General features: G+C 36.6%; 3 protein-coding genes across 3 annotated transcripts in view; 2 read left to right on the forward strand and 1 right to left on the reverse strand.

Annotated features, from left to right (window-relative positions):
* Positions 1–138: 138 nt before the first annotated feature.
* Positions 139–16748, reverse strand: uhrf1 (ubiquitin-like with PHD and ring finger domains 1). The gene is made up of 17 exons (XM_051910742.1): positions 16528–16748; positions 14793–14955; positions 13035–13295; positions 10980–11128; positions 9456–9671; positions 8294–8409; positions 7996–8182; positions 6872–6995; positions 6678–6785; positions 6076–6180; positions 5877–5983; positions 5533–5695; positions 4392–4529; positions 4188–4305; positions 3947–4098; positions 3742–3840; positions 139–2553 (listed from the first exon to the last, which is right to left on the reverse strand). The coding sequence occupies exons 2-17, from the start codon at positions 14943–14945 to the stop codon at positions 2404–2406; spliced, it is 2346 nt and encodes a 781-aa protein (XP_051766702.1). The 5' UTR covers positions 14946–14955; positions 16528–16748; the 3' UTR covers positions 139–2403.
* Positions 16749–17290: 542 nt separating this feature from the next.
* Positions 17291–20635, forward strand: ticam1 (TIR domain containing adaptor molecule 1). The gene is made up of 2 exons (XM_051910743.1): positions 17291–17591; positions 18405–20635. Exon 2 carries the CDS (start codon positions 18506–18508, stop codon positions 20183–20185), a length of 1680 nt encoding a protein of 559 aa, XP_051766703.1. The 5' UTR covers positions 17291–17591; positions 18405–18505; the 3' UTR covers positions 20186–20635.
* Positions 20636–21078: 443 nt separating this feature from the next.
* The window catches only part of timm44 (translocase of inner mitochondrial membrane 44 homolog (yeast)), a 7942-nt gene continuing 5033 nt past the window's right edge, over positions 21079–23987 (forward strand). The window contains exons 1-4 of the mRNA XM_051910744.1: positions 21079–21203; positions 21733–21840; positions 21921–22094; positions 23926–23987. The exon at positions 23926–23987 is cut by the window's right edge and continues 19 nt beyond it. Of these exons, the coding sequence (XP_051766704.1) occupies positions 21174–21203; positions 21733–21840; positions 21921–22094; positions 23926–23987 (374 nt within the window). The 5' untranslated portion in view covers positions 21079–21173. The remainder of the gene's footprint in view (positions 21204–21732; positions 21841–21920; positions 22095–23925) is intronic.

Raw genomic sequence — 23987 nt, forward strand, 5'->3', positions numbered from 1 at the left:
CCTTTAAGGAAGTATTGAGTGTCATATTTGCTGGCAAAACATCAAGTTAATGACTATACAAACATTTATGAGTGACTCAAATGCTTTTAAACACACAAGAGCATTTTATTAGGAAAAGAAGAGTTCACACACACACAGTGGGGTTTATATAAAAGTTCAATACAGTTTATTGAAAAATATAGCACTCATCCCAGTGCACAAAAATAGCTATGCACCAACCACTACATAAAATGGCTAAATACAAGTGCTAAAAATATACAATTTCAAATTTCAGAATATACAGCTCCAGTCTATGCAAATATTAGAAATAGTTGAGGTATAACTAAGAAAAACAAAAACAAACAAACAAAAAAAATTATCTGCAGCCTCAGGCATTTATTTAGCAAATACTATAATAACTCATAACAAGCAAAGAACGTCAATGGCGAAAAAGACAATACACTTAAATACTTCCTGAATGAGAAACTGTCAGGGTTTGTGCGGAAAACAGTTCAAGGATTAACCTCAAAAACCTTCGAAAAGTCAAGGAAGACCAGGAGCACTTAAAACCGGATCGGTTTTACGTGCATGACCACTGTTTGCATAACGGCAGAAGTTAGTGGAAAAATGACACTCCGTTCCTAAAGCACATACAGCAGTTAAACAGCGAAGCAAATAAATGAAAAGAAAAAGAAGAGGGATATCTATTAATTTCAGAGCTTATTAAATTTAGTCGCTTACCAAAATGGATGAGAAAAAAAAAAAAAAAAAGTTCAACAAACGTAGAGTTATGTAAATTACTATTAGGTTAAAATGAATCAATTTTTAGATTAAATTTAGTTAGTTACCAATAAATGGCAGTACAATGAGAATAAAAATATGTAATATAGCCGAAACGAAAAAAGTTTGTGCGCTAATAAACCTACAGCAACTTAACCTTATGGATCTTAATAGCATTCGTACAAAGGGTTGGTAAAACAGGATGGTTTTAGAGCCAGCGTTTTTCGAACTAATCATCGTTACTACTTGGGAAAAATGATTAACGAACATTGCATTTGTTTTTTGTGCGCTAGTAAAGCTATGGCAACTTCGAATTATCAATCTTAATAGCATTCGTACGAAGGCTTGTTAACGTCACAAATGACGAAATACTGCAGGCAAAAAAAAAAAAAAAAAAAAGTTGTTCGGAGATTAGCATCGCAAACGTTGCAATAATGCATAGCTAGTTCATTTAAATGTATTTAGCGCTAACGATGGTACAGTAAACATGTCAAACGCACCGATCTTGATGCCGTCGTTTTAACGGGATTCTAGAGCCAGCGTTTTCGTACAAATCATCGTTACTGCTTGCGAAAATGATTAACGAACATCACATTTGTTTTTGTGCGCTAGCAAGCCTGTCGATTTAAACTTGTGGATCTTAATAGCATTCGTACAAAGGGTTGTTAAAACAGGATGTTTTCGAATGAATCATCGTTACTACTTGCGAAAAATGATTAACGAACATAGTATTTGTTTTTGTGGGCTAGTACAGCTATGGCAACTTTGAATTATCAATCTTAATAGCATTCGTAACAAAGGCTTGTTAACGTCACAAATGACCGCTGACCAAAAAAAAAAAAAAAAAAAAAAAAAAAATATTGTTAGGAGATTAGCATCGCAAACGTCGCAATAATAGGTAGTTCATTTGAATTTTAGCGCTAACGATGGTACAGTAGAAACGTCAAACACATTGATCTTGACGGGATCGTTTTAACAGGATTCTACAGCCAGTGCTTTTCGTACAAATCTTCGTTACTACTTGTGAAAAATTGATTAACGAACATCGTATTTGTTTTTGTGCGCTAGTAAAGCTACGGCAACTTCGAATTATCGATCTTAATAGCATTCGTACGAAGGCTTGTTAACATTACAAATGACGAAATACCACTGACAAAAAGTTGTTAGGATATTAGCACTGCAAACGTCGTAATAATGCATAGCTAGTTCATTTAAATGTATTCAGCGCTAATGATGGTACAGTAAAAACGTCAAACGCACTGATCTTGACGGGCTCATTTTAACGGGATTCTACAGCCAGTGCTTTCGTACAAATCACTGTAATGAAATTACAGCAAAAAAAATTATTAACGAACATTGTAATTGTGCATAGCTATGGTTCATTGTGCTGGTGTAGGGGACAAGAAGTGCCTATAGCTAAAACACAGCTAGATCGCTAGAATCACCTTTATTCGTAAATATGAAGCTTGCGATTCAGAAGAAATTACTACAACGGACAGAAGTTGAGTGGCTAGATAGAGGCAGGTCACAAAACAGGGCCAAATCAAGTAGGCGGAGGTGTTTCGATCAATCCTACAACCTGATGCATTTGTTAAATATAATAAAAAACGAAATCCATTTCGTTAGTGGAATTGTCGCGCCGCGTCAACACCGGCCGCTGCTGTATCCTGGGAAGAGCTGGGTGAGGATGGCTTGGAGAGGTTTGTTCACCGTCATTTGGTAGTTTTTGCCCAGATCATGTCGGCAAGCCGGACAGGTGTAGACCTCGGCTTTGAAAGATCGCTGAAGGCACTCCTAATAAAGAGAAGAAAATCGTGTTAGTCTTATTCAAAAATCCACGAACCGTTGTCATCAGAATGGAATCCCTGACATCGACGGAGTTTCACATGCTGCCATAAAAACACACAGCAAATTTAATTAGCTGCCAACAAAATCAAGGCTATGATAGAAGTATAAGGGGCTTTTGCACCGGAGAAACCTTTTCATAGTTCCTAGAACTATTGGCTGAAGTACCCGGATTTTGCCATGTTCGCACCGCAGGAACTAGGAACGATTTTAGTTCTAGGAACTCCTTTTGGGGGAAATAAATGAGCTCCTACTTCAGAGTAAGTTCCTATAGTGCTGGTTTAGACCTATCAGTGACGTAAGTGTACGATGATTGGTCAAACACTGGCACCTAGCTTTTTAAAAAGCTGTGTAAACATTTAATTCACGAACATGGAAAACAGGTATAACGGCATTTATCTGTTGTCTGCAGGGGTGTGTTCTTTTCTCCACCTCGGTTAGATGTAATACTGAAAGTTGTCATAGGAGATTTCGTCTCTTAGCCCCACTTTTTGCTCTTTCAGTCCTGTAAATTTTGTGTTTACATTCCATCTCCGTTAACACAAAACCCACGACACAACAAACACAGCTGCGATCACGGCATCCTCCATCCACTGGTTTTTAGCGTTTGTAAATGCCACGCTTAAAGACGCCGCTGTTGGCCGCTTCACAGTTTCTATTCCCGGTGCGAATGCAACTTACAATACATAAAAATACAACTATACAACAAATAGGTTTTCCATGAACTTATATTATTAATTTTAATAATTTGCATTACTTTTTCTTACTCTCATATACGAGTTGTAATTTAAAAAAAAAAAAAAAAAAAAAAAAAAAAAAAAAATTAACAAATAAGTATTCACTATGAATTTCAAATGACTTTTTCCAGGCCTGGAAGGGACTGAAGCAATCAATGAATCAAATAAATAAAATAAATATACAAGAACATTAAAAGAATTAATAAATGAAATTAACAAAATGAAAATAAAACACATAATTTATAATTAAATAATAAACTAAAATAAATAAAGAACAAAATTAAAAGAATAATTTAAGTAAATAAAAGTGTATTCAAATGATATTCAGTGACTTCATGTTGAGCACTGTGAAGTCTGTTGTTGTGATATAACACGTGTGTCTGTGGTTTTCGTCTCTCACCCTGCAGACGTTGTGTTGGCATTCTGTGGTGATGGGCTGATAGACGACTTCTTGGCAGCAGATGCACAGGAAAACTTCCTCCACTTTGTTCAGGAAGCGCTACAGTGCGATATGAAGACATTAATCGGACAATAATCCCCTCAGTAGCTTAAATTACAAGTTATACATCACCAAATAAATAATGAAGACGTTGGCCTGTACGTACAGGTCCGAGGCTGAGAGACTCCATGGCTTCGTCCCACAGCTTCTTGTTCAGCTCATCGTCTTTGATCAAGTTCTTCTGTTCTTTGCTCAGTTTGTACGCCTCCACTTTCATCTTCTTAGGCGTGCCTTTGGCCGGAGAACTCTTCTCGTCCACTACGATTGGGAAAATGAGGATATTAGGGATGTAAACAGAAAGATCTTTAGGTATGGTCAATGTCACACCGGGACGTTTTTACACCTACCGGTCTGGGATTTCCTCTTCCTCTTGCCCTTTGTGGGCGTTTCTTCAACGTCTTCTTCATTTTTGTTCTCTTTCTCCTTTTCTTTCGCAGCCACGGCTTCCAGATAACCCTCAGGATACTGCAGCACGGGAGGACCAGGGTTAACAGGAGAAGCTCAAAGAAATACAAAAAGGCTTGTGGATTTGGGGTGAAATGTGACATTACCTGCATGGTGAGCCCCAGTTTCTTAATGCGCTCTTTTCCGTCACGGGTCCACGGCGCCGGTTCGTCGTCATTTCGTTTAAGCAAGTATCTCCAAACGAGGAAACCGGACTTGCCCTTCTCCGGCCAGTACTTCACCACCTAATTAAATATGAATGAATAAAAAAAAAATAAGTGAATAAATAAATCAATGAATATATAAATAAATACAGGCTTGGTAATGACTGAATGGAATAAATAAATATAAATGAATAAATAAATAAATTATAGATAAATTATACAGGGCCTGTTAATAATTGAATAAATATAAATGAATAAATATGAATCAATGATATATAAATTGAATTATATATAAATGAATGAATGAATTATATATAAATGAATGAATGAATTATAAATTAATGATTATAATGATGAATATAAAAATGAATGAGTGGTTGAATAAATATGAATTATTAAATTAATAATTGAATAAATATAAATGAATGATTGAAAGAATGATTAAATATGAATGAATAAACACAAATAAATGAAGAAAATAAACAGGTGTGGTAATGAATGGAATAAATATTTCAAAAATAATAAATAAAATACAGATAAATTAAAATAAATGAATAAATTAAAATACAGGTGAATTAATGAATATAATTAAAATATGCAGGGCCTGGTAATTGAATAAATATAAATGAATGATTGAATAAACATGAATGATTGAATAAATGTAAAAATAATAAATAAATAAATAAATAAATAAATAAATAAATATATAGAGAGAGAGAGAATAAAAATATGAATGAATAGTTTGAATGAATGATTTAAAAAAAAAATAAACAGACTTGTGAATGAATAAATTAAAATACAGGCAAATTAATGAATATAAATAAAATACAGGGCCTGGTAATAACTGAATAAACAAATGAATAAATATGAATGAATGAATGAATGAATGAATATAAATGAATGATTAAATGAAAGACTGAATAAATATAAATGATTGATTTAATAAATATTACTGAATGACTGAATAAATGATTGAATAAATAAATATAAATGAATGCAGGCCTGTGAATAAATGAATAAAATAGATAAATTCAAGCCTATTAATGAACAGTGCAAACCGCTCCATCACTCGTAAATGGCTCACCTTGTAAATGCCGTCGTATCGGTTGCCGTCTTCAGGACAGTATTTGCTGTGTTTGCGTCCTTTGGAGCTGCGCACGACTCTCACAGGTTTCCCGGCCTTCCAGTCTTTGGCCTCCGCGCCTTCCTTCTCATTCACCGCCGCGTTACAGTTCAGAGCAAGTGCCCTACAATAACAATCGCATTACACACAATATATTAACTTTTCTGCTGATGCAATTAAGGCCACATGGTGACAAAAGATATTAATATGATAACCGAACATGAAGTTCCTACATGACATCAGTCTGAATACTCATTTTCATCATCAAGGTCGTTGTCTTGAACATGCAGTACTACGTTTCTGACCTGTTCATGTTGGTGAGCTTCTGATCGCAGGACTGCTCGGCCGTTCTCTTGTTCCCAGACAGGTCGCGACCCCCGGAGCCAGTGTAGGTGAACTCATTACCATCGTCCTGGAATGAAAAGAAAAAACAAAACAAAACACAGGTAAACAAAGGGAAGGACTTCCTGAAGGATGGTTTGGGGCGAGTGTTTGCACACATACCACATCATCTTCGTAGCCTCCGGCGAGCACCAGAGAATAAGCACCGTCGTTACTTCTGCCGTGAATCCCTGCGACATGAGGCCTGTGGACACCCGATTCACTCACCTGACCAATGCAAACAGCACAAAATCATGTTAATATCCACCATGTATTCATCAGCCAGGGAGTGGAACAGAGTATCACCAGTGTAACAGTGAAAACTAACACCACGTTTCGTAATGATATCTCCCAAGGGTAGCATATATAGGGTGAAAATCAACGGTCCTAGTACTGAGCCTTGTGGTTCTCCGCAACGAACTTAATATACCTCTTCATTTACTGCCACAAATTCATTTACAGCCTAGTGTAAAAAAATAATAAAATAAATACTATAAATACATTAAAAAAAAAAAAATTATAATAGTTAATGAAATTTTGTTCATTATACAATTACAATTTTACTAAGTTTGTAGATATAAATAACTTAGATAATGAAAAATACCTTATTAAACTAAATGGAAACTATAATAATTATTTGAATTAAATTATTAAAAATAAAACTAATTTTCTAGGCCTAAAAAATTTATATCAATAAAACAAATAAACTCCTGTCAAATGCCCACCTGCACTCTGAACTTCCACAGCGTTCCCACTGGAACTCCAGGAACGGGCCCGTAATGGTTGGAGGGAACGATGGTGCACTGTTTGGTGCGGCCGACACACGCCATACCCTACAAAACAAGACACCAGGCTCATGAATACTTCATCTAAACGAATCTGATGTCTCTATTTGCAAACTTGTTGAGCTGAAACACACCTTCCCCCAGTCCCTCTGACTGGAAGAGCTTGCAGACGCCATCTTGGCCTTTTTCTTGCTTTCCTTCAGCTTCTCTCCAGCCAGAACCACCTCGCTGGCATCATTACGGCATTCCGGACAATACCTGCAAGGAAAAAAGACATTTATAGTGAAATCGACCTTTTTTTTTTTTATTTGATTTGCTTGCAGACAATTTGTGCAATGGCTTCATGATCAATTAATGCAATGTTTTGGTAACTGAAGGCGTTTTGGTAACTTTGCATAAAGTGATGTTACAAACATTTAACATTCATTCTTGCGCAAGAATGCTTTTATGAAAATTTTACGAGCGATTTAAGCAAATTGAACAATGTACAAATGAGTCTAGAGCTTAGCGTAACAAATCTACATAGTTGTTTTAAATATCTTTAATATATTTGAAACTTGTATAAAATGTTTGATTAAAAAAAAGTTAGTTAAGAGCTTAGCGTAAACTGCTGAAATAATGAACTTTTTCATTATACAAAAGCAACTGAATTGAACACTTGTGGTTTTACAAAAATCATCATAATATCTAGTGATGGCCGATTTCAAAACAATGCTTCATGAAGCTTCGGAGCTTTGCGAATCGAATCAGTGGTTCAGAGCGCCAAAGTCACGTGATTTCAGCAGTTTAGCCGTTTGATAGGAGATCCGAATCACTGATTCGAAACGAAAGATTTGTAAAGCTCAGAAGCAGTGTTTTGAAATCGGCCATCTTGTTGAAGATCTTGTTGAAAAGTAATTTTGTTTTGTGGTCCACAAAAAGTATTTTTGTCGCTTTATAATATTAAAGTTGAACCACTGAACTCACATGAACTGTTTTAAATATGTCTTTAGTACCTTTCTGGACACTGAAAGTGTAAATTATCTTTCTCATTGAGCCATCGGATTTCATCAACAATATCTTAATTTGTGTTCCGAAGATGAACAAAGGTCTTACGGGTGTGGAACGACATGAGGGTGAGTAATTAATGACATTATTTTCATTTTTGGGTGAACTAACCCTTTAAGGTAACAAATTGGTTCAAATCCTTTAAGATTCTATTTATTTTTGCTTTGGATGAAAGTATTAGATGAAGAGTAAGCGATGGAAACTCATTTACCAGTCCTCGTCTTCGGGAATGGTGGTGAGCGGCGGGTTCAGACAGTAGGTGTGAAACGCCATGTCACATTCATCGCACAGCAGCTGTTTATCGGGGTCCTGCTTCACGCCACACACGTGACAGTTGCACATGCGGCAGTTCTTCTTGGGGTCATCTTTGCAGACCTTGCACTCAGGTCCGTTTGACCCTGATTTGACAGAAACGAGGCACCTTAACATCTGCGCCGAACATATGGAGTCTGGATTGTACGAATATGGTAAAAATTAAAGCGTATGTTCGGTACTAAAGTCAGACTCACTCTTGAGAGGGCTGTCAGAAGAGGCTCCTGGACCATCTGAACTTCCTGGCTCTTCAATCTTGTAGATCTCAGTCACGAACATGATGCGACAGTCGTTCAGAGAATCACCAGCGTCCCTGTAGAAATTTCGGACAAACTTTGTGATCAAACCGTCAGACAAAATGGCCAGCGAGACATTTATAGTGAAATGTACACTTTTTTTTTTTTAAATTTGATTTGACCAACACAAATTCAACAATTTACAAATGACTTTATTTGCTTACATGCTTTTACTTACTGAATGTGACAATTTGCACAAGAATGGTTTCATAAGCAAATTAACGCAAATATGTTCTGCTAACTGAATGCAACAATTTGCGTAAAAAGTGGTTTTACAAACATTTTACAAATTCATTCTTGTGCAAGAACAATTTTATGAACATTTTACAAGCAATTTACATTCAATTATCTGTATAATTGTTTTAAATAATTTTTAAATCATACAGTTTTGTTTAAAATATTTAAATATAAAAAATAAACTATGAATGAACTTTATTATTACACAATTAAAATACTTAAATTTCAATTATTTACAAACTTAAGAGGAACTTTGTGAGCAAACCAACAAAAAGACGTTTACACTGGAAAAAACAAATGGCTGAATTTGTGTAACAATAAAAATTATGAATGATTTTACAGCCTGGAGTAACAAAATAAATTTAATATCTTTCATATTTAAATATATATAAACAAAATTGCATAACTTAACGATTTTAATTGTATAATGAACAAATATTATATTTAAATTCCTAAGTTTGTAGCTAATAATTTAAATATAAAAGAAACTTGAAGAAACCAACAGAAAGAAACACTTTTATAGTGAAAAACATTTTTTTCAGGGCCTAGTGTAACAAATCTATAATTTATAATTTAAAATAGCCTTAAACTAAACTTACAAAAAACATTAATTGTATAATTTGATTTGCTCAATGACAATTTGTGCAAGAATTGTTTCATGAGCAGTCAAAGCAAATTTGTTTTACGTAAAAAGTGGTTTAACAAATTTTACACATTCGTTCTTGAGTTTATGAAAACTTTATGATTGATTTACACAAATTCGAAATGTACAAACTGACCATTTGACCAAGCAAAGTTGATGTTAAAGGCTAAAACTTCAACCTACCCGAGCAGGATTTTGCCATAAACCTCACGCTGGGTGCGCGTCTCCCTCTTCCTCTGGATCTGGGCGTCGTACCAGTAGCCGCGCTCTTTGGGCTCGTCCGGGTTGTAGTTGACCATCACAATCATGCCCTCCTCCAGCTGGTGCCACTGGTAGACGGTGCGCGCTCGCGGACGGACGTCTTTCCCGCGCAGCTGCACCACGCCATTCTCGGGGTAACTGCACAGAGCACATGCGCGCACGATTAACATTCAGATGGCGCGGGAGGTTTAAACAGATGGCCTTTGATGAACAGTTTAAGACACACATGAAAGGAAGACTGAAACTTCATGTTAACAGGTGCATGAATTGGAGGGAAAACTGTAGATCATTTCTTCCTGTTTGGAAAAGAAAGTAAAACATTTACTCACCTTACAGTTTCACCCCCAAAATTTCTCCTCCAAATCAATTCAACCTTACAATTGGGCATATTTACACTAAATAACCAATACAATTTTCTGTAAAAACATTTGACTGAAAGTGACTTCAGAAAGTGAATCAGTTGTTAACTTGGATTGATTTAAAATGATAACCGGCTTGTGAGTTTGTAACTCATAAATCTTTTGAACTCATTCACTGTGTATCGTCAAAGCTTTTCTGATTTCAATTAGATCACGATTCATTTGGGCATATTTTAATTCAGAATTATTACGGTTAACTAAAACAAATCATTTTCATTACTTCAAAATAAAATGAACATTATCTGAAATTAAATAAATATACAAAAACTTATTTTTCTAGATAGAGTTACCAAGGGAAAACGTCTTCATTTAGTTTAACTTGATGTACTAAAATAACTCAAAATATATATAAAAAAATTATATATAGACATACTAAAAAATAAAAACAGAAAACTGTCAAAAACATTCAGCAAAATTACTAAAACAAAATATAAAAATAATAATATAACTCAATGCTGATGTTGTACATTACATAGGGCAGCATTTCAAAAATTAAAATGTCATGTTATTGAACTATTCATTAAAGGGATAGTTCACCCAAAAATGAAAATTTGATGTTTATCTGCTTACCCCCCAGGGCATCCAAGATGTTTATGCATGTTTTTTTGACTCTTATAGATGGAGTTATCATTGACATGCATTATACGACTGACAGACTGCAACGGCTGGAGTTAAAAATCATCATTTGTGTTCTACTGAAGAAACAAAGTCACCTACATCTTGGATGCCCTGGGGGCAAGCATATAACCATCAAATTTTCATTTTTGGGTGAACTATCCCTTTAAAAAGAATGAAAAGCACATAAGAGTCATTCGTTCGTGAATCCGACTATCGTGCAGCTCACCAGAACTCGATGTAACAGTTTCTTGCCATTTTGTCGTAAACAATATTTTTAATTGATCTCATTCAATTCAGACTGCAACTCACAATTACAACCAAGATAAAATGTATTATTTTGCAGTGCATTCATGATCAGAATCAGTGTAATATCTGTAGTGAATGACTTTTTACTCTACAATAGACTTACTCTTCATATTTGACGTGGTAAATGATCTCCTCATCCCCATCAGTTTCTCCATCTTCCCCTGAAGTCTTTGCCGTTTTTGTCACGTTGACGATCTGAGCCTCAAACCAGGCGCCCATGTTCAAGTCTCGAGCATCTACAAACTCGTTTATCTGAAAAGAGTGTTCAAATGTTACGTTTTGAACATTTGTTCTGTTATTCAAGTGCTACAACTTACATAGAGTGATTTTACAAACATCACGCATTAGTTCTTGCGAAAGAATGGCTTTACGAACACTGACCGATTTACACAAATTAGACAATTTTACTAATGTAACAAAAAACATCTTTTATAAATTTAAATATGAAATATTTTAACTATATAAAAAAATAATTAAGTTAAGGCTGGTGCACACTGTGCGATTTTGTCCATGATTTGGTCGTCTAAGACAAATTTTGAGAATCCTAAAAGATTCCTGTAATCCTAGGCTAAAACCTGTAGTCTTTGATCGCTAGTTTGACATGTTCACCGACAGCCGATTAATGACCGTTGCGATCAAATTTTACCTCAGACGAAATACTGACAGTGTCAGAAGATTTGGCGCACAGTCCTGCAGTGTGACTTCTCCTACGACAAACGTTTTTCAAGACAAGCCGTGATCAAAATTAACGCTAGAGATGTCTTTTTTAGCCACCATTTCAGTCCCGTGTGTAACGCAGCTCACAGTCACCGAACGTGTGTGGGTTGATGTAAAACTCCGGACAAGTTTTCATGTGTGCATCCGTTTTTTTAACACGTCTTGACTGTCGTACAGTCTGACATAAATGACAGCTGAGATCCCGCAGTGTGACATGAGGATCATGTTCTTACAGTCTGACAAGCAACAATTGTAAATGACTATTATAAATCGCAGTGTGCACCCGGCTTTAATAAAAACAAACATTTTGTTCATTATACAATTAAAATAATTCCTTTTTTTAGATAAATTTAAATACACAAGACAAACTTTGTGAGCAAACAAAGAAAATGGCCAACGAGATGTTTATAGTGGAATTGACACGATTTTTAATTTGAGTTACTCAACGAATGTGACAATTTGTGCAAGAATAGTTTCATGAGCAAATGAGGCAAATTCCTTGTTCACAAAATGTCAACTTTTTACTAAAGTTGTTTTACAAACATCATACATTATTTTTTACCTAAGAATGGATTTACGAACACTTTACGGCCGATTACACAAATGTAACGAATTAGGAAAAAATACAAAAAAACAAACTTAACTTGTACAAATACTTGCAGCATTAAATTTGAACTAAGATTAAAAAAAATTAAAGTTAATCATTAACTTTGTTCATTATTCAATTAATATAATTGAAGTTTGTAGATAATTCAATGAGCGAAATAGAAAATGGCCAACAAAACATTTATCGTGGAAATTACACGATTTTTAATGCTAGTTACATATTGAACGCAACAATTTGCGCAAAAAGTGATTTTACAAACATCACGCATTAGTTCTTGCGAAAAGAATGGTTTTACGAACACTTTTGACTGTATTGAACAAATTAGACAATTTTAAAGACGTGTAACAAAATACTTTTAAAAAAATATCTGATACATTTAGATTGTACAAACACTTAAGATAAATAAATGATAAGCAAAACATTATACAAAAAATCATTAAAGTTTGTAGATAATTCAAACATATAAGACGAACATCATGAGCAAAATAAAGAAAATGGCCAACGAGAAGTTTTGTGTAAATGACAAGATTTTTAATTGAGTTACTCATCGAATTTGCGCAATAATTTCATCAGCAAATTTAAAAAAAAAAATGCTTTCTGTTAACCAAATGCGTCAACAAGTTTTACAAACATTACATGTTAGTTCTTACCAAAGAATGGTTTTGTGAACACTTTACGAATCTGAACTTTTTGCTCACGTTTGCAGATAAATACTTAAAATACGTGAGAAAGAAAATGGCCAGTACGACAATTTTACATTTCATTTGTTTATTGGGTGCAACAATTTAAGAATGGCTTTGATTCATAATAAGCTCATTTTCCCGCCCAGCTCACCTTGTAAAACCCAAAGCCCGGGTCGATGAGGTCCGGCGCGTCGGTCTGGCCTGAGGTTGCGGCGCTCTGGCCGTCGCTCTCGCCGTGCGTGGATCCCTTATCCGACTCGCTCTGGGCCGATCCGCAGCCGGAGTCCGAGTCGGACAGCTCGGCCTCTTTGTCCTTCGGTAGAGCGGCCTTCGGGAGCGCCTGCCGTACGAGAAGCTGAACGATGTCGTTCAAACCCACGTTATAGTCAAAGAGGGTGTGACCGTCCTCCATCTGTCATGACCAAAGAAGAAGTGGACGAAATAAAATTAAATGTTAAAACAACGTTATGACATTGTGTAAATGTGCAAGATACGAACAATATACACAAATTCGATATTTTACAAATGATTTTAGAGCCTGGTATAACAAAAAAAAAAAAAAAAAAAATACTTAAAACTGCTTTAAACTTAAAGAAATCCTTCAAATGTAAAAATAACTTCTTAAACTCTCCAGCCAACATAAAGCTTGACAAACTTTAATCTAGTCATTTTAAATATTTAAAAAAAATTAGTTGTATGATAAAATAATAAAATATAATATAATATCAAATTAAACTCATTAAGTTTGTAGATAATGATTTATACAAACAAGGGACAAACTTAGTGAATGAGCGAAAAGATACAATGTGTTTATTGTAGAATCGAGGCAATTTTTTAAATTTGATTTGCTTAACGAATGCAACAATTTGCGCCAGAATTGTTTCACGAGCAAATTTGTTTTACTTGCATAAAAAAAGTCGTTTGACAAATTTCACACATTTGTTCTTGCGAAAGTGTTAAATAATGGCAATTTTTTCACTATCCAATCAATTTGACAGATAAATCCAAGCCACGCCCATTTTTCGCTTAAAGTTTCTCCTCCAAGTCAATTCAACCTTACAATTTGGCCTAAATAACCAATACTATTTCTGTAAAAACATTAATTGACCAAAAATGACACATTATACAAGTAAAACAGCTTGCGAATGGCACAGGTCACCTGTTTGCCCCTGTAAGAGTCGTTGAATAATGTTAAATATTAAAACAACGTTGTGACATTGTGTAAATGTGTAAAATTCTAACGATATACACATTCGATATTTTACAAATGATTTTAGAGCCTGGGTGTTGCAAATAATACTTAAAACTGATTTAAACTTAAAGAAATCCTTCAAATGTAAAAAATAACTTCTTAAACTTTCTCAAGCCACCATAAAGTTGGTCTTGACGATTTTTAATCTAGTCGTTTTAAATATTAAAAAAAATTGTTGTATGATAATAATATATAATAAAATATAAAATTAAACCTCATTAAGTTTGTACATAATGATTTAAACATACAAGGGAGAAACTTAATGAATGAACCAAAAGATACGAGGTTCAGCGTAGAATTGAGGCAATTTTTTAATTTGATTTGCTTAACGAACGTGACAATTTGCGCCAGAATTGTTTCACAAGCAATCAACGCAAATTTGTTTTATTTGCATAAAAAAAGTGGTTTGACAAATTTTACACATTCGTTCTTGCGAATATATTAAATAACAGCAAATTTTTTCACTATCCAATCAATTTGACAGATAAAACCAAGCCACGCCCATTTTTCGCTTAAAGTTTCTCCTCCAAATCAATTCGACCTTACAATTGGGCCTAATTACGCTAAATTACCAATCCTATATCTGTAAAAACATTTATTGACTGAAAATGACTTCACATTATGTAAGTAAAACAGCTTGTGAACGGCACAGGTCACCTGTTTGCCCCTGTAAAAGAGTCGTTGCCTCTCGGCTTCGACGTTGAAGAGTTCGGTGATCTTCACGCGGAGCTCATCCACCTTGGTGAGCTTGGACAGGGAGTCGACCCGATGGGTCTCCTTGCCATCCATAGTGCGCACCTGGATCCACATGGCGGCAAACCTGGAACAAGTGACATCAGAAAGTGAGATTGTTCCCCCGCCTTCTATTTTATAGGTTAAACAATGGCCCGAAGCCAAGACCTTCAAACGAGCAGGAAAAAGGTGTTCGTTTCACAGTGACGTGAGCAACACGGCCAGCTTTTTCCTTGTTCGTCTCATCAGGCGGTTTTAAGACTGATACTTTGTAAAGCTGCTTTGAAACTACATTTCTACATTTCCTTGCTTTAATTAGAGTCCCGTTACATTTACAAAACAGGCGTTAGCTTGGTAAAGCGCTGCTATTGAATGGTAAAATCCAAGGTACTTTGATTTATAAGCATTCCCACACTATTTCACCAATATTTTCTGTAAGTTTTCCAATTTACGATCAATATTTTTAAAACCTAGGCTATGCTTATATCATAGTACCAAATGATTACAATACTCTTATACAATGGTATTTCAAAGATACGCCAAAGACTGCCAATGGTAAAACATGGTATTACCATTGTACATGCCCAAAAAAACATGGTATTACCATGGTAAATGCCCCAAAAACATGGTATTACCATGGTAAATGCCCCAATAAACATGGTATTACCATATTACTTGCCCAAAAAAACAGTATTACCATGGTAAGTGCCCAAAAAACATGGTATTACCATGGTAAATGCCCCAAAAACATGGTATTACCATGGTAAATGCCCCCAAAAACATGGTATTGCGGTACCTTTCCAGAATGAATTTAAAGTGGATGGGAAAACTTAATTCTCCATTCCTGTGTGTGCAATCGTGTATAATGGAGTAAGAAACCCTTGTTGACATCTAAACCTAGCTTTATTGGCGGAAATAGATGGAAACGCCCCCTAACTGTCACTCAAAGGTACTGCAGGGGGTGGAATAACATCAGTCTTTATCTTGTCGACTTAAAAAAAACAACAGGAAGTTGGAATGAGACAAACTTCATATACGAGTCTAGTTATTTTACGTTTATTTGTAGAAATCAACCCGTTTAAACGGGAAAATCGCGCAAATCGCGTTTATTTAAATGAGGGGTTGTATGCTGGCCATGATGTGGGTGGTCTTGTATCAAAAACAGACCCCTAAATGTCAAATCTAACCCAAGAATTACAAAATGTGTGTCAAATTATTAAAGATTTATCATTTTAATGGCATAAAAGTGGTTTATGCAACAGTACCCCATTGTTAAGTCTTGCATTACTCGAGTTAGACCTTCACAAACACTTTCCTGTCTCTTATAGGCTTGTTTTGGTTTGTTATGGTTACTTATTTCAGCATACAAAACATTAATATGGAACATTTTGAATAATTTAATGGCAAAAAAATCCAATTAACCACACAATTAAGGATATTTAGACTTCATTTTGGGTCTGAGGCTGATAACAAATAAATTAGTGTAGTATGCAAAGACAGAAACATTTTAAAACGCTATAGGTTATATAAATATTAACATACACGAGATAAATATGCAAATTTACTACAATGTATACAGTAAAATAAGGCGCGTGCGCATGGTTTTACAGACAATACATTTAAATATAAACCGAAAGAGATTTTAAATGCAGCTCTTTACCTGTAATCTTCTTCTTGGAAACAGAAGACGTGATTTTAATTCAATAAATGCGATAAAAGTGTGAAAATGTTGCACTTTTTGTTACAGTTCAATTCTGCCGCGAAACGCACTGAAACTGGGGCTCGAATCAATAAAAGTGTTCAACAACGTGTTTCCCCTCCTGCCGCGGGCACGGCACGCTCCTGATTGGCGGAAAGAAGTTATGATTCGCTCACTGATTGGTTGGGCTGCGCGTCACTTACGCGCGTTGCCGGAACTTAGGCTCAGCGCGCGAAACCCTGCTCTCGTTATCGCACATGCTTGGCTCCTCAGCTCAGCTGTAATCTCGCGCAACTTTGGGGTGGCCCATTTATATAATAAGAGCACACTTAAGAGAATTGTTTATTTATAAATAATGTATAAATAACATTTAATTGCTGATTCGTTTATTACAAGTGACTAATTCAGTGTGTAAACACTGAATTTATGAAAACATTCCTGTTCTTAACCTTGAATCGTAAAATAAAAAAGTTTTGTTTTTCAAATATGGATATTAAAAGCCATGATTATTCCCCATTGTTAATACACGATCAGTATATTTGTACTTTGCAAAGAGATACAGTACAACTGTTCATACAAGAACAAATTTTAAAAAGCCTTTTTTAAAAATGCCAATAAAAAGGGACTTTTAATCTATGAGTCATACATATTTTTAAATGTATGCTAAATAACGTAAAAGTATGTTCATTAGACTAGATCAACAGGTCGTTTTATTCAAGACCATTAGTGTAGATTTTTCCAGTAATTTTTACTGCCATCTTTTGGTCATCTTAAACTAGTGAAGCACTGCAAAGTCCACACGGTGTTTACCTTCTTCCGCATTACACAGCAAGCGAAAAGAAAAACATTCATTTTTAAAAACATCAGTGTGTCACTTAATGCTTTAGATATAAAACAACCGGGAAAATAAGCGTCTTTGTGTTTGATCCTCAATCAATTTCTACAGATTCACTGTTTCTTTTGCGAAGGTGTGAATGTCTGTTTGTTTCTTCCTGCTTCTGGATGAATGCAGAACTATTACAAAGGTAAGAAACACGTTCTTTGTGTTTCTTTATAATATTATGAATCGCCAGCTAACAAAAAATGCTCTAAGAACGTTTCGCTAACGCTCCCATTAAGTTATATATTTAAAAAAATTAAGTATTTCTGAATGTTCTTTGAACGTTCAAAACGTCCAGTTTTAAATGTTCGTGGTTATGCTAACGTATTCCATTTTATCACTCTTCAAACGTTACTTTTGAAGTAGTAACGTTAAAAAACGTTAAATGAACGTCCAATTAAAACATTTCAGGTAATAACGTTCCATGAACGACTTATAAATAATGTTTTTGTGCTAACGTTTTGAGAACATTAAAGACCAGATAACTTCACTGGATGTTATTGGAAGAACTTTGTTTATAACTTTGAGAGAACCTTGCCACATCGTTAGCTAAAGTTTTGAGAACGCTCACTGTTACCTGGGTATGTAGTATTTATTTATTAATTATTTGGTCAACTTCATGGCTGGCCAGGGTTGCCAGGTTTTCACAACAAAACCCGCCCAATTGGTACTCAAAACTAGTAAACCGCGGGAAAACCGCGGACTTAGCAACACTGTGGCTGACAGCCATTTAGGACCTTTCTCTCTAAGCTTTAAGCTCTTTAAAGAAAACCGTCAATGAGCAATTAAACAATTATGATTTAATTTATAATATCTCTGGTGAATGTAAGATACAGCTTGTATGTGTTCAATTAAAATGTAAAATGCTTTGATAGTCTATAAAATATTGTTATCGATATTGAAATATTCAAGTAGACTCATAATCAACACAACTTTCACTTTGTCTTTCATCATTCAGGACCTCATGTTCGCCTGAGTGACTTCAGATTGAATGGAATGACGTGAACATGTCATATGAGAGTACATATTCACGTATGATCGCCCATACTTGCATAAACAATGGCAGAAGAGCTTATGGAGCGAGGATTCGCGAATCTCGCCAAGGCGTTTGAGATCCTCTCCCAGGCTGCGCAGGAGCGATGGTTCAGCCTGACCTTCAAAATGGGCCGTGAACGGCCCGAGGAGCTGGTGCACGCCATGTGCTTGATTCTCCTAAAGCGGAACAGCGAGGCGCATGCTAAGCTAACGGCTAACAGCGACAGCAGCATTGGAAGCTACTTGGCCGAAATGGTCAAAATGCATGGAGAACGTTTGAACGGCGGCCATATTGGTGGTTTTAAGGCAACAGACGCCAAAACGTTATTGGATATAGCAAGAATTTTCGCCATTTTGGTGCAGGAGAGATTGTGCGACAAGTCACTACGAGATCAAGCGTACCTCGCGGCTCTTGCAGCGAGCAGAACGTGTGGTTTGCGATCTTTAGATGTCGAGGAGGAAGTAAAGCAAGTCTGCGGGCCTGATGCTATCGATAAATCCAACAGCGAACTTGCTACTTACAATCTGACATCTCCAGATGTATCTGAGCATAACGATACCCGTTTGTTGTCTCAGCAATCAAGCTCGGACTGCAGTTCATATAGTCTGGAAATTAGCTCGCCAACTGCTACAGAATCCAATACGGAAGAATCAAAGCCGTTGAGTTTACGCACGGCGACAAGTAGTGAAAGTACAACCAGTCAAGACCAACTACGACGACCAACTACGAATATTCGCGGGAACAACCAACTACAGACAGCGGAAGTCAATAACGCGACAAATTCAAAGCAGTGTGCAGACCGCAAAGGAAACTCCGAAGTTGTGACATCCAAAAGCACAAATATAAATTTTTCTTCCAGCCCAAATTATTCTAACGCTAAAGATCTCAAACCACCAGCTCAAGCTAACAGTTTTTGCTCTCCAGAACTGAGCGAAAGCAGTGTAGAAGAAACGTTTTACGCCTTCGTGATCCTCCACGAAGCAGAAGACGCGGATGAGGCGCAAAGACTCAGAGAAAGACTCGAGAGCATAATCTCCGCGCCTGGCGCAACGTTTTCCGATGACTTCGCCCAACCGGGAAGGTCGACGTTGCGATGCATTGAGGACGCCATCGAGAACTCGGCGTTCACACTGCTGCTGCTCACGCAGAACTTCAAATCCAACCTCAGCGAGACCACCGCCGATTCAGCGATCGTGAATTCGCTGGAAAACCATCACAAACTGAACTCTGTTATTCCGCTGCTACCTCGCGAAAACCGCTTGTCTCGCGAAAGTTTTCCGTTGGTGCTTAGGACGAAGGTCTTTCTCGATGAAAGCAGAATGTTCGAACGCAACGTCTTGAAGGCCATCACACCGGACAAAGTGGCAAAGCAAAAGAAGATTTGGCTAATGGACCAGCGGAAGAAGAAACTACGTGAGGAACAAAAGAGACTGCGGGAGGAGAACGTCAGAAACGCGGAACTACAACGAGAGACTGAAAAATTTGCGCGACTGAAACTAGAAAGCGAAATGCAACAAAATAAGATGTTTCACACAGCATCTGCACCACCTCCGTTTAATGGAGCAATGTATACGCAACCTGGATCATGGCAGCCGCAACAGTCGTGCATCCACATTGAGAACGCGCAGAACGTTATGATCGGAAATCACTCAACGATGAATATTGACCATGTTAAAAACTCAGCTGATGAGTTTGACTTTTAAAGCTTCTGCTTATTTTTCATTAAAATAGGTGTTGTGAGAAATCCCATCTATCTCTATGACAGAACTGCTGTTTTAATCATTCGGAACACTCTCTGCCTGTCAGTCATTTTGCATGCTCACATCCGGTTGGCTGATGTGATTTTGGGGGCGGGGTTTGAAGAAGGCCTGATGTTGAAGTTTGAAAATTGCACAAAAAAAAGGAAAAAATCAAATAAAATTGTATTAATTCATAATTAGGGCTATTGGTATGTACCATGGTGGTGTACGGTTCTAGGTATCATTTTATTATTATTATTTGAGTCTAAGCTTAATTTCCAACAATTCATTGGAAATTGCAATCATGTTTTGCTTTTAAAACTCTAAATTTGCTACAAGAAAGTCAACTGACAGCCAAATGATTATAGTGTTACTGTGAGGTGAAGAGTTGTTTTAATAAAATAAGTAAAATCATTACCATATGACTTTGTTTTATTTACAATTATGTTTTCTCATGACAAACTATGATAAATTATTCTGATTTGCTGTGCCTGAGGGCTAATTTCTGAATAAAAAATAAGCCTGTATGAAAAACTGTACTTTTAGATTTCTTTATGAAATATATTTCTATATATTAATATACTCCTATACTAACCTTAACAAAGATTAACAAATCATTGCAATTTTAAAAAAATGCAGAAAAAGAAAGAATTATTGTCAGAAAAATCTATTTGTATAAAATATAAACAATTAACAAAACAAATTATTTGTTTGATTAAACGATTTATTAAAGAAAGCCACTGAGACAATATAATTCATTTTGTAATTTATAGTTACACTATGCTCTACATAAATTAAATGCAATATAATAGGAATAATAATAAAAAAATACATACTTTGTGAGACGTCAGAGAACAGGCGTCTGTTCATTGGCTGCTTCCTGACGTCGCTCCTCCCCCGGAATTGCGTCGCAAGGTCACCAGCCAAACGGGTCACTCGCAGCGCTTCCAAGATGGCGGCCTCCTTGTGTCAGTGTTACCAGGTGAGTTTCTCATTTAAACAGTTTATTAAGCACTCATCAACAGCGCGACCAATATCGTCACGATAAGCGTAATGTTCGCGACTAAAGCAGCACGAGCGCGTGTTTGATTCACCTGAACTAGAATGTGTTTCATGCAGAAATGTGAAAAGGTTCACTAGTCATGCTGATGAAACATGATTCTGGCCTTGATGCAACATTAAATATTATAACATAACTAATAAAGCTTTTTAAAATGACTTTATTTATGTTTAAATCACAATAAAACACCAAACAGGTATTCATTATTGTGTTTACATCTCTTTAACAATAAAATACCATGATATTACCATGAATTTTGGTTATGTACCATGGAAATACCATGGTGTCCTTTAGAGTACCATCTGAATCTTATGAAATATGAATAATGCATATATAATATCGTGATTTTAAGTGACATCAGTATCAGATAACACATCTGAGCTTGTTTAAATGGTGTTTTTTCCTTCATAAATATGATATTACTGTATTATTATGCATGTTTTGTGCTCAGCTCTGTGTCAGGAGAAGTTCTGCACTCTTAGTCAGTCGTCAGTATGCAGCATTATACGACAGAGCTCACGTGTACAGGATATGTGGCCCGGCGGCCAGTACAGCACAGGTGAGTGTGGCGTGTCATTGGTTTTTTTTGGAGGGAGATTTGGGATTTTACCATGTTTTTCACATGCGTGTGATGTGTAGGCGAGGTTTATGTCCAGCGGTGGTGGTCGGAAGGGCTTCCTGGGAGAGTTTCTGGACAATCTCAAGCAGGAGCTGAGCAAGAACAAAGAGATGAAGGAGAACATCAAGAAGTTTCGCGAGGAGGCCAAAAAACTAGAAGAATCTGAAGCACTCAAGCAAGCCAGGAGGAAATATGTACGTATGAGTGTTTTTATGCTGCATATTAACTAGAGCTGTCAACTGGTTAAAATTTTTAATCGCGATTAATAACACATTTATCGTGAAACTAAGCATACACCACTCATCTTGTTTAACATGTTTATTTTGTCATCTGCTATATCCAGCAAAGTAAACCATCAGATTGAAGGGTGATTCACACAAAACTGTATTTTTCAGCTTTTTTCAAGGTAAATTTAGGTCTTTCCAAAAAAGGACACAATAACAAATGATATAAAGAGTTCATATAATTCATAAATTTATGCACACCAAAGAATTAAAGAAAAAATGACAGAAAACACTTCTCAGAATTCAGTGTACAGTATGTGTTCAGTGCAACAGCAAATAGCTTGTTTACAGTTTAAATGTGATACCGAACAGAACCACATGGAGATACCAAAAAAAAACCTAAACCAACCGCCTTGACCTGACATACTGCATACTGTATGCCTGCTACAGTAAACGGTTCCATTCAGAATTACTAAACACAGCAACATACACCGATCATAACATTATGACCACCTTCCTAATATTGTGTTGGTCCCCCTTTTGCTGCCAAACAGCCCTGACCCGTCGAGGCATGGACTCCTCTAGACCCCTGAAGGTGTGCTGTGGTATCTGCACCAAGATGTTAGCAGCAGATCCTTTAAGTCCTGTAAGTTGTGAGGTGGAGCCTCCATGGATCGGACTTGTTTGTTCAGCACATCCCACAGATGCTCGATTGGATTGAGATCTGGGGAATTTGGAGGCCAAGTCAACACCTCAAACTCGTTGTTGTGCTCCTCAAACCATTCCTGAACCATTTTTGCTTTGTGGCAGGGCGCATTATCCTGCTGAAAGAGGCCACAGCCACCAGGGAATACTGTTTCCATGAAAGGGTGTACATGGTCTGCAACAATGCTTAGGTAGGTGGCACGTGTCAAAGTAACATCCACATGGATGGCAGGACCCAAGGTTTCCCAGCAGAACATTGCCCAAAGCATCACACTGGTCCAGTCCATTTGAGCTACAGTAGCTCATCTGTTGGATCGGACCACACGGGCCAGCCTTCGCTCCCCACGTGCATCAATGAGCCTTGGCCGCCCATGACCCTGTCGCCGGTTCACCACTGTTCCTTCCTTGGAGCACTTTTGATAGATACTGACCACTGCAGACCGGGAACACCCCACAAGAGCTGCAGTTTTGGAGATGCTCTGACCCAGTCGTCTAGCCATCACAATTTGGCCCTTGTCAAACTCACTCAAAACGCTTGCCCATTTTCTAACACATCAACTTTGAGGACAAAATGTTCACTTGCTGCCTAATATATCCACGCACTAACAGGTGCCGTGATGAAGAGATAATCAGTGTTATTCACTTCACCTGTCAGTGCTCATAATGTTATGCCTGATAGGTGTATATATCACAGATAAAAACATTATCTTGAATGTGTGTGGAAACAACTTGAATGTACCGAAAAGTATCTGTACATAAACACAATGTGTGATCAGTGCGTCGAGAGCGCACATACACTGTTTGTGCATCAATATAACAGACTCACGCGTGCTTACTGTATGACTCCTGTATGTCACCGCAATTGTCTTTACCTTGATTACAATCCTCATCCATCAAAACTTTACTAGCGAGACGCTGGTTTGCTTTATACAGCGAGAAACATATTTTGCGTATCATCTGTGTTTTAAAGCTAAACACACTAAAAATGCAACATGACAGCCCTACTATTAACATTACTGTGATTATGAAATGACTGAAAGCATCATGTGTCCCCTGTGAAATTGTGCTGAACTGTGTTTTTGTTGGTGTCTTTCAGAAAACCATCGAGTCTGAAACAGTCAAAACCTCTGAGGTGTTGAAGAAAACTCTGGGAACGAT

This window comes from Ctenopharyngodon idella, chromosome 10 (genome assembly GCF_019924925.1).
Source record: "Ctenopharyngodon idella isolate HZGC_01 chromosome 10, HZGC01, whole genome shotgun sequence".
In the NCBI taxonomy this organism is placed as follows: Eukaryota; Metazoa; Chordata; class Actinopteri; order Cypriniformes; family Xenocyprididae; genus Ctenopharyngodon; species Ctenopharyngodon idella.

What these genes read in the sequence shown, in the direction of transcription:
- uhrf1 (XM_051910742.1), bottom strand. Translation starts at nt 14,945, where the DNA reads ATGTGGATCCAGGTGCGCACTATGGATGGCAAGGAGACCCATCGGGTC. An exon ending in AAGCTCACCAACATGAACAG is followed by an intron (nt 5,696 to 5,876) that starts GTCAGAAACGTA and finishes TTGTTATTGTAG; the next exon opens with GGCACTTGCTCTGAACTGTA. An exon ending in AACTGGGGCTCACCATGCAG is followed by an intron (nt 4,306 to 4,391) that starts GTAATGTCACAT and finishes CCCGTGCTGCAG; the next exon opens with TATCCTGAGGGTTATCTGGA.
- ticam1 (XM_051910743.1), top strand. Translation starts at nt 18,506, where the DNA reads ATGGCAGAAGAGCTTATGGAGCGAGGATTCGCGAATCTCGCCAAGGCG.